General features: G+C 35.0%; 1 protein-coding gene across 1 annotated transcript in view; it reads left to right on the plus strand.

Annotated features, from left to right (window-relative positions):
- Window positions 1-2,594: 2,594 nt before the first annotated feature.
- Window positions 2,595-11,724, plus strand: part of LOC109212591 — a 17,562-nt gene continuing 8,432 nt past the window's right edge. Inside the window, exons 1-5 of the mRNA XM_019376241.1 lie at window positions 2,595-3,072; window positions 4,312-5,727; window positions 9,319-9,457; window positions 10,944-11,083; window positions 11,149-11,264. Coding sequence (XP_019231786.1) covers window positions 2,741-3,072; window positions 4,312-5,727; window positions 9,319-9,457; window positions 10,944-11,083; window positions 11,149-11,264 — 2,143 coding nt within the window. The 5' untranslated portion in view covers window positions 2,595-2,740. The remainder of the gene's footprint in view (window positions 3,073-4,311; window positions 5,728-9,318; window positions 9,458-10,943; window positions 11,084-11,148; window positions 11,265-11,724) is intronic.

An 11,724-nucleotide genomic window follows, 5' to 3' on the forward strand; every position in this document is an offset into this window, starting at 1 on the left:
AATTCTTAAAGATTCTTTAAATATATGCCATGTGAATTCTCAATCAATTTTCACATCAATAATTGAACCGGGATGGTCAACCGGTCATGCCAACTAATATTTGTTTCAATAAACCTCTAGTTTACTTATGGCATGTGATTCTATCATCATGAATTATTCATCTGTAGTACAAATAGAGAAAAGTCGGTAACTTTCATAATTTACCCGGTATGTTATAGTAATATGAAGATAATCAATCTTCCTTTCATTTATAGTCTCAATATGCCAACCACTTTGGCTAATACATTTGAAACTCAAAAAGTTTCTTTTGATACTTACTGCAATATCAATGTCATGAACAATTTTTATTCATACGGGTAGTAACAATTTAGCTCTTCCGGAGCTCGTAATTGATTTTGTACTACAAGATACTTTGTTCACACCATCCATATGGTGAATGTCTCCTTCACGGAGAAAAATCATATCATAATAATTGTCATGGTCAAAATCATCATAAGCAAAATTATTTTTGCTTTTACTGTTGCCTTTAATAACTTTTTATAAGAAATGTCAAATTATTTTTGGCGTACCACATGTACGCGACCAAAGGACATATTCATGTAATCACACAGTAATATTCATTATTCTCTTTTCTCTCAAACCTCCCTTAGAGGTGAGTTGTGTTGTGTATCCAAATCATGCATTGCACGTCTTTATTCATTACTTTTATCACATATTGTTACATTCACCTTCAGGAATGAATCTCATTCTCAATGTACAAGTCACATTCTCTTCAAAGAATGGAGTATAATTGTCGCGAGTGCTTTATAAATTTTTTCATACCAATTTGATGGTAAATATTTCCTTCACCTATTGAAGGGATTACTTCGAGAAACCTTATTGTTTCTTATTTTTTACAATTACCATAATGATGACTATTATTTTTTTGATCAATGGCATGCCATGTTCATTGGTCCAACCACTTGTCTTCATTTACTTATTATGCATTGGCTACCAACATTCACTTCAAGAATGGTGCAAATCAAGTGGGACAAGATTCATGCTTTTTCCATAAAAAATATATTATTTTTCTTTAGTCATCACTATGTCATCCATATGGTGCATTGGAACTCAAACCCAATGCCTGACCCATATAAAGACATGTTAGGGCATAATGAGTTTGGGACTCGAACCCAACTTTTACAAAATCATGGATCCTCATGACTCAAACCCCGATGTCTTACCCTCATGGTGCACTGGGACTTGAACCTACCGTCTTATCCTTATATAATGTTTATCACAAATGGCTCTGATTCACATCAGGGAATGAAATATAATTTTATGTAGCCACATAGTAAAATCTATCATAAAAAATAAGCAAATAGAAATGATAAGAACTATTATCCAATAAAAAATATGATAGAGTACAAACTCGTGTTTTAGTATCCTACATATAAACATGTCAATAAAAGAGTCACCAATGTAGCGTTATTACTATGTGATGTATTACTGCAAACTAATGCATGATGATTAAATAAAATGCACACAAGAATTGAAACACATAACTAAATTATACTTAACTTAAAAAAATAAATAATCTTAAGTAATAACTATTGCTAGCATATTCTGTTTTAATACAGATGATATCAAAATAGGCTAGTAAAACATAATGATATCACTTTGTCAGTTATCAGCATAAAAATGTTGCATCTAATTAGATTAGGCCATCGATCTTAAAAGTCCTCGTTAATACATAACATGACCAGAATGCTTTTTAATGTTTCACAAAGATCTTTTAATATCATGAAAAATCAACGATAGCATGATGTTGTAATTGTATAAGATCAATTTTAGAACTAGGAATAAAGTTAGTGGACATATACAGCCATACGAGCATGAAAACTTAAAATCAAAGCTTATTTTTTTCTAAACAAAGCAACTACAAATCTTAAATTTTAACATAAGCTAAATACACAATTTATGATATAATTTAAAAAATAATACTCCCTGGACAATAGAGGCAAACTAAACATTAATATGGCATACGTAATAGTGCCCATATTTCCATTGGTTCAACCAAATTGGTTCAAGGTTGTCGACCATTCATATCTTCTAGGTTGATTAAAGCTTCGTGCTGATAACGTGTTATGAAACTTAGCTCAAAGTAACAATATAGAACAATAAAATAGACAACAATGTAGAGAGGAAGAGAGGAGAGAATCTTATTTCTTCTATGTATTCAAGTGTATACAATGTGATGCCAAAACCCTCTATTTATAGGATTACATAGAGGCATACAAAAGAATGTCATAAACATGACATTAAACATTTGAGATCATGGAGGAAGATCATGAGGAGGTTATGGAGGTGTGGGAGTTACAACTATAATGGTGAGAAGTAGTGGGAGTTACCTACATAATGGAGAAGAGTAGTGGGAGTAACTTCTTTAGGAGTTATAGACTTCCACTACAAAATAATATTTCATAACACAACTAGTAGTACTATAAATATAAATAGGCCAACAAAAATATATTTTACGTAATTATTGACGTCACTTGTTGACATCAAATTCTAGAAGAAGAAAAAAAGAAATTCTATATTTTCTTTTTCCTATTTGTCCGTGCTTCCTCGGAGTTTCCTGTCACGTTCTTATCTCTTTTCTTCACCTCCTTCATTTCACTCTTAAATAACCCTACCAACTTCTCACATCTTATCCAAAACACACACACACACAGACACTAAATTCTAATTTTAAGTTAAAATGGAGAAGCCATTAGTACATCAAAACCCACGTAAAATTAGAGTGATCAAAGAACTGGTTGAAGGAAAAGGATTTGCAACTGAACTTCAAACTTTACTCCAACAGCCTATTGCAGATCATGGGTACTCAGTTTCAGCTGATGAACTTGTTCTCAAAATTTGGAGCTCTTTTAGTGAAGCTAGCACTGAGTTAAATACTTGGGGTTTCGCATTCCAGATCGAGGAGGTTGATCAAGCTGATTCCGATGATCGGAAGTCCAAAGATTCTACTTCTGAATTGAAGAAGAAGAACAAGCAAGGAGGGAAAGACCGTAGAGGTTGCTACAAGAGAAGGTAATTAATTAAGTATTTTTCAATATAATGTTGTGTTTGGTAGAGTTGGAGCCAGGATTTGAAGTTTAAGTGTTCGGAATTTCAATCATTTTAAGTCATTAGGTTCTAAATAATAATTTGTATGCATTCAATGAATTTTTAAAAATAGATACAGAGCTTTAAATCAAAGCTACTAGGTTCTGTTGGCTTTTGTTATTAATAACAAAATGAGGTGTGAATGGAAAATGGTGGGAAAAAAAATGGAGCGAAGTGAAATTTTGAATTAGTTCACTTTACTAATGCACTTTGTCCCTCATTGGAAGAAGAAAAGAAATCTTTGTGTATATATATAGTAGCTCATCTTCTAGCTCTTAAAGAGTTAAGAAGAAGGTGCCTCGCGCCATCGTCGTCGCTCGGCTCGGCTTCGGCTTCGGTCAAAGATTAATTGATTAATCTTTTTGGACAAAATTCTTTTCAATTAATTAATTAAATTAATTAACGAAAATTCAATCCGAAATTACCCACGACCCGGTCCGGTACGGTCCGTTTTTCTTTCCCGGATTATTTTAAATGCGTTAGTTGTTTCCCGCGATTATTTCCATCTGTTCCAACAGCCACACCTGTTCTGAAAGGTTGCAAACATTTTCAGAAACAGTGCAAAACTTGGCTATAAATAGAGGGGCTTAGCCTCATTTTCCACCACCGAAAAATCTGACATCACTCCCCTCAAACTTTTGCATTCTGCATTGTTTTCTAAAAACCAATAACGTAAGCATTTTGTGTGATTTGCTCTGCCATTTGAGTTCGACGAAATTCTGTAATTTGAAGTGCCACTATCACAGAATAGTTATTCCGTTCTATCCTGGGAAGAATTAATCTGCAACCTTGGGCATTGTGAGGGGATTAAATTCTTTAAGGAAACACAAGAAACTTGTGGGCTCGGAATTTTATGCTTTTGTTTTTTAAACTAACGTTTGTTCATTTACTGCTTTTTGAATACAGAGTTCTAACAAGCTTAAAGAGTTTAATATTTTATTTTTATATTCAATCTTACTTTCTGGTTTGGGAGACTAAAATCTTATTGATTTTCTACTCCCGTTTTGGAGAATAAAATCTTCGGATTTTCTACTCCAGTTTGAGATTAAAGTTTTTGTGACTTTCTACTCAATTCGAGATATAAAAACTCGGTTGTTTGTATTTGGTTTGAAGATATAAAAACTTCACCGAGATACTAATTATGTTTGTCAATTTCTTTTACAGAAAGATGGCAACAAGTGCGGAACAACAGAATGGTTCTGTTGGTACTACTGCTGCAACAACAAATGCGTCTTCAAGTCACACAACTCCTGCGCCGGCGATGGCACCGGCAGAAAAACCCGGAAAGTTTTTCGGTGTGGACTTTAAGCATTGGCAGCAGAAAATGTTCTTTTACCTGACTACACTCAGTTTACAGCGCTTTATCAGCAAAGACATTCCAGTTCTGGGAGAAGAAACTCCTGAAAATGAACGATTTGTGGTCACTGAGGCATGGAAACATTCTGACTTTTTATGCAAAAACTATATTTTAAGTTGCTTGGAAGACAGCTTGTACAATGTTTATAGCATCATGAAAACATCAAGAGAATTATGGAATGCTCTTGAAAAGAAGTACAAGACTGAAGATGCTGGACTAAAGAAGTTTGTGGCCGCCAAATTTCTATATTTCAAAATGGTTGACGGTAAATCTGTCATAACGCAAGTCCATGAATTGCAAGTTATTGTTCATGACCTCCTTGCTGAAGATATAAAACGAGTCAATATTTTTATTCAAGATATTGATTATTGTACTAGTTATAAATTTATGATTGAAGGTATGGTCATAAATGAAGCGTTTCAAGTTGCGGCATTTATTGAAAAGCTGCCTCCGCTATGGAAGGACTTTAAGAATTACTTGAAACATAAGCGCAAGGAGATGACACTTGAAGACCTTATTGTTCGTCTACGAATTGAAGAGGACAACAAGGCTGCTGAGAAGAAATCTCATGGAAATTCAACAATAATGGGTGCAAATATTGTTGAGGAAGCTTCAACGAGTAAAAAGAGAAAGAAGCCGTATGGACCAAAGAATTATCCAAGCAAGAAGAGGTTCAAAGGTAATTGCCACAATTGTGGACATGTTGGACACAAGGCTACTGAATGTCGTGCACCAAAGAAGGACAAGAAGAAAAGTCAAGCAAACATGATTGAGAAGAATGATGAAATAGACGACTTATGTGCCATGCTTTCAGAATGCAACCTAGTCGGAAATCCTAGAGAATGGTGGATTGATTCGGGAGCAACTCGACATGTTTGTGCTAACAAAGAGTTGTTTACTTCTTATGCTCCCGCTGGACCCAACGGGACAGTGTTTATGGTAAATTCCGCTACTGCAAAAATTGAAGGAACGGACAAGATAGCTTTGAAGATGACTTCTAGAAAGATTGTGACTCTAAAAGATGTTCTTCATGTTCCTGAAATGCGGAAGAATTTAGTCTCGACATCACTTCTAGTCAAGAATGACTTTAAGTGTGTTTTTGTTTCCGACAAAGTTGTAGTTAGTAAGAATGAAATGTATGTAGGAAAAGGTTACCTAACTGAGGGCCTTTTTAAACTCAATGTAATTGCCATTGATATGAATAAAATTTCAGCTTCTTCTTACTAGCTTGAGTCAAATAATTTATGGCATGAACGTTTAGGCCACGTCAACTTCAAAATATTGCGAAAAATGATTAATTTGGAAGTATTGCCTAAGTTCGAATGCAATAACTCGAAATGTCAAATATGTGTGGAATCGAAGTATATTAAGCATCCTTATAAGTCAGTTGAAAGGAATTCAAATCCTTTAGACTTAATTCACACGGATATTTGCGACATGAAGTCAATACCATCTCGCGGTGGGAAGAAGTATTTCATAACTTTCATTGACGACAGTACTAGATATTGCTATATTTACTTACTTAATAGTAAAGATGAAGCAATAGAAGCATTCAAACAATACAAAAATGAAGTTGAAACGCAATTAAACAAAAAGATCAAAATGATAAGAAGTGATAGAGACGGCGGATATGAATCTCCCTTTGAAGAAATATGTTTGGGAAATGGCATTATTCACCAAACAACTGCCCCTTACTCACCGCAATCTAATGGAATTGCGGAAAGAAAGAATAGAACGTTAAAGGAGATGATGAACGCCTTGTTAATAAGTTCTGGTTTACCTCAGAACTTGTGGGGGAAAGATATTCTTACAGCTAATCGAATACTGAATCGAGTTCCCCATAGCAAAACGCAATCCATATATTCCATATGAAAAATGGAAAGGAAGGAAACCCAACTTAAAATATTTTAAAGTGTAGGGGTGTTTGGCTAAAGTGCAAGTTCCTAAACCCAAAAGGGTAAAAATTGGACCAAAAATCGTTGATTGCGTTTTCGTAGGATATGCAACAAATAGTATGGCATATCGTTTTCTTGTTCATAAATCAGAAAATCCCGACATTCATATTAATACGGTATTTGAATCAGATAATGCTGAATTCCTTGAGAATATTTATCCGTATAAAATAGAATGTGAGTCGTCTAATGAAAAATCTAAGCGACCTTGGGAACACTACAAGAAATTACCCTTATTGTGGCGACTAATGTCGCCACAAAATCCGAAGGAGTCGCTAAAAGGTATTAGCGGCGACTTTTGTATTGCCACAAGGAAAACTGTAACTAAAGATTATGAGTGGAGACATTTATAGTCACCATAAAAAGAACATATTTTGTGGCGACAGAGTTTCCACAAAAGGTTGAAAAAAACGCTACAAAAAATTGTTCCATAAGAACAAATATTAGATGGGTCGCCACTATATATTCACCTTTACCAGCGACTACTATCGCCACAAAATATATTTATGTTCAGTGGCAAGATTATGTCGCCACTATGAATGTCCTTTAGTAGCGACTAAAATTGCCACACAAAAAATATTTATGTTTAGTGGCAAGATTATGTCGCCACTATAAATGTCATTTAGTAGCGACTAAAGTGGCCACAAAAGGTTTAACCATGAAAGACACAATGTTATCTGTAGCGACTAAAGTCGCCACGAAAGAAATTGACCTTTTGTGGCAACTTATCTATCGCAACAGTTACTAATTTTGTGACAAAACTATGTCGCCACTAAAAGTTATTTTCTCAGAAATTACAACGACCAAAATTATATATATTTCCATGCCAGTAGGAACCTAATTCTCTCAAATTTCATATAGAGATATTCATATCAATTGACTATCAATATTAAAGCAACCAATAATGCTTGACAAACACCAAAAGAATTTCTCAAGCCAAATATTATAAATATTATCATTACTAAAAAGTCAATTACATATATACTACCCGACACTTAATTGTGCATTCTAATTGTACGCATATACATATCCCAAAAAAGATAAAATATTAAGTGCCTTGTAACTGATCCTTGCTCGACATCATCCTTGAACCATTGTTTAAGTGCCTTGTCCCTGCTAGACAAAAGAAATATATATAAGGAACATAATGATTAATAGGATTTCTGAGTTAGCCGAGGTAATAAAAAAATGGAGAACTACAGTGTAATAATCTATTTTGACATGATAATGCATTATGTTGTCAGGAGCGTCAACTTGGTGATGTGAACTAGCAACTGAAGATTAAGGTTTCTTCGGAACTATCATCGGTATTCATTCAAACTTGAGAAATATATATATATATATATATATATATATATATATATATATATATATAAAGCCTTATTAGGGACCAGCATTTAGCGACAAGTTTTAAATATGGTCCCTAAAAGTGTACTTATAGGGATGAGAATTTTTTTTTGTCTTTAAAAGGCAAATTTATTTTCTAAATATACGAGCAGACTTATTCTGGTCTATACAAAATTTAATATCTGGTCTATAATAATTGATTTCAGCGGGATATAGCGCGCGAACTGACGATAAAAAATTAAAGTAAAAAAGAAAAAACGCTCCAAAATTTCAGGGTAATCCCTCCAAATTCACTTTCACGCTTAATCCCTCCAAAATAGTTTCACAAAATCCCTAAACTTGTATCCCTAAGAGGCAAAACTAAAAAGTAGGGTTCCGACAATATTTGCTTAATTTATGTTGTGGAGGCTCGCTGCTAATCTTCATCAGAATTCCTAAGAGGCTCGCTGCTAATCTTCATCAAAATTCAAAAGTTGCGGAGAACTTAGAAGCTAGGTTGGTGCGAAAATTCATCTCTCTTAGATTATCCACCTAATCAATAGTGAGTTCAATTTCTCTTTCTTTAATCAGTTTTGTTTCTTCTTTCTTCTTCGTGCTTGTTTTTTCCAATTGAATCAAAAATTGAAAAAAAGGGTTCTACAATTTTTTGTTTCTTTAGTTGTTTTCTGCAACATCCGCGCGACTGACAGTGGACGGCAGCAAGCGGTGAACGGCAAGGCAACAGGCGGCGTACGACAGATTTGTGGCGGGCCCATCTTCTAAGTTAGTTTATATCTCTATTTCTCCTTTTTGTTATTAACTCTTTGTAATTTATGAGTAAGTTCTGATTGACACTTGATTTGGCCATGGATGGCCACTAAAGGTTTAGCCACGAATTTTTACTTTTTTTACCTTTGCACGATGGACATCAAGGTTTAGCAAAGGAAGTAATATTCAAGACTACTGGATTTGGCGTTACTCTGTTAGCCTTTGGGTTATTGAGTTTTTGATTTTTCCTTTAAATAGAGTAAAAAAGAAAAGAAAGCAATTTTATTGACCGTTAAGTATGTCTAGTATATAAGTAAGAGGATACAATAATCTGGGAATCATAACTGCAACTTGCATTTCTCAGTAAACATTTTTCTGATGTTTACTGAGACCTTAAGAATTTAGAGTATTTTATTCCACCCTTTCGACAATATTTTCTTAATTTATGTTATTATTTTGATTTATGTGTTGAATATTGGAACTGTGTGCTTGCTTATCCATTTTTTTTAAGTAATCCACTAGGCTATGAGCCTAGGGCTAGTTTTTATATATATAATAATTAAAAACAAAGTAGCATGTTGTCTTACTAGGAGTAAGACGATAATGTATGTGCGTTACATCGATCCTATTATCAATTTTGGACTTGTGAGGCCCAATATTGATATTACAATATGATCTAATAATAATATGACTAATAAGGTCTAAAACATGTATAAAAACTAGCCTATTACAAACATAGCCAGGTATTGCAGTTTCACGCATTTGTAGTTCATTCTTGCTTGTTCTGTTGCATTCCTTTATTTCTGAACCTTCAGGATTCCCAGTACGCCTATCTGCTGTTGCTGCATATACTGTCCACAGGTCAATTTCTGTGTTGTCCTTGCCTTTTCTCAATCCTAATTCACAAGTGATCCATGAGTGGAGTTTTGAATTTTCAGCTCTGCTGTGTTCCTTGCATATCTTAATGTCTATATGAGCTGAGTTTCTTGCTGTACCATATGGTATAACCTCCAAAATTCTAGCTAGAAAGTGCTGCCTCATCAACAACAAACTAGATACCTTATTTCCATCTCTTGTGACATTTGTTATGATGCGTATGCCTTCCCCAGCTTGCCCTCCAGTGGATTAAGCACTAAGTACTAATACCACCACTAGGAAGTTGGGCCAGAAGAAGGACCTGCTTTCAGTAGTGTTTCCTGCACCTTTGCATCATCCACGATCATGTGTGCAGCTGTTCCTTTTGTGAGTACCTGCGTGGGTTTGTTGCTGCAATTGTATATTTGTAGTTATTTGGATTACTTCCTGTGTATCTGAGGTGTGATCCTCCTCTTGATCATCTAGTCCAAACTCTTCATGTGTTGTTACTTTAGCTAGCCACCAGTGACTACATATGAAGTAACACCTGGGCATCATATTGCCCTTCTTTTTTCCTATGTATCTATATATCTGTGATTTCCTCTTAGTGGAATGAGTGCATAACACTAATACCACCAGTTGAGATTCCATCGTAAAATATGCCATACACGCTGAAAACTCACCATATGCCTGGCTCCCTGTATCAACCTCTGTCAAGGTGATCTGTACCTCAATGTTCCAATCTTCTGATCCAAAGTTCAAATACCACTGGTGCATAGTTGTGTCCAGCCTATTTCTGTGTTCCTAATTTGATGCATTGCTCTTGTGTATGCCAGAGTGAATATTGCCTCTACTACCTGTAGCATTGCTCTCTATTTGACCTGTAATCCTTTGTCTCTCAAATGTGCTGCTTCTTATACTGAAACTTGAAGAACTGGATGGTCTCTTCGCCTTCATGCTTGTGCTTCTCGTATTACCTCCTTCAAGGAAATGAGCACTAGGTGCTAATACCACCCAATGAATTCGTATAATATGAGAAGGCATGAAAACAGTAACTTTTCCTGCAAAAAAGAAAAAAGAGTTAGTAAAAATTGAGCTGCACTTATCCATCTTTTTTTAAAAAAATTCACTAGGCAGTGCCTAGGGCTAGTTTTTATATATATAGGAAAAAGGAAACAAAACATGTCATGATAGTATCCTAAATAATGAAAGAAATAAAAATTGAAAACTACATAAAACCTATTATCAAAGTTGAGAGTTAAGCTCAACAATGATAGCACACGAAGTCTAGTGTAGTTTATAAGTCTAATAGCTAGCCCAGCGACGGAAGCTATGAGGACCAGGTGATCTGGTCGTTATTAACCATTTGGGATCAATTTCTTACTTTTAGGGACCATTTTTCCCTTCGCTATTGAGCATTTTTCTTGTAGTGATATATATATATATATATATATATATATATAGATATATATATACTGCTTTGTGGAGTCTGTATATACATATATAGTAATGAAGAGTTTGTTTTCTTGTATTGGCAGCTAGAGGCAGAAGGACAAGGAATTAGAGCTCTTCCATTTCCATGGACTTGTAATGCATCAGCTGGAAGCAGCAGTTTTGTTGTCCATCCTTCTCAACCAAATCACATGGAATGTGAACCTGATCCAGTATTTCAAATAGGGTATACCTACATTTCATCAATTTACCTTTGACTTAAATTTCCAACTTCGCTTTCTTTTACTATAGGGCGACCAAGCATATATTGGTAGGAGTTGACATAACCCCCGTTCAATATTTCGTATCATCTTCATCTTGTGAATCTGAAGGGAATTTTAATGTAGAATGTGTTATTTTCCGAACAGGTATCTGTCACGACCCAAAACCCAGATCCGGTCGTGATGGCGCCTCTCGTGAAGACAAGGCCAGCCGACACATTTCCAATCCAGTCTTTAAGCAATTAAACAATAAGCATTATGTCTAAACATGATATAAATTCAGAAGTAACAATGACAATACAAAATAATTCGGGGAATACAATCCAACTCAGCCCGATACCGGGGTGTCACTAGTCATGAGCATCTACTATAATTGTCTAGTCACATCAAGACCGAAATGGTCGGAAAAATCGCAATATTACATAAGGAGGAATAAAGAGGGAGAAAGCAGAGCCACGATCGCCAGACAGCTACCTTGCTAACTCCAATGACAACTGCCACCAAGCTCAGAAAATACCTGTATCTGCACACAGGGTGCAGGGAGTAAAATGAGTACTGCCAAACTCAGTGAGTAAATAAATCAATAAGTAAAAGTCTGAAAATGGTA

The sequence above is a fragment of the Nicotiana attenuata genome, unplaced genomic scaffold (assembly GCF_001879085.1).
Source record: "Nicotiana attenuata strain UT unplaced genomic scaffold, NIATTr2, whole genome shotgun sequence".
Classification (NCBI taxonomy): domain Eukaryota; kingdom Viridiplantae; phylum Streptophyta; class Magnoliopsida; order Solanales; family Solanaceae; genus Nicotiana; species Nicotiana attenuata.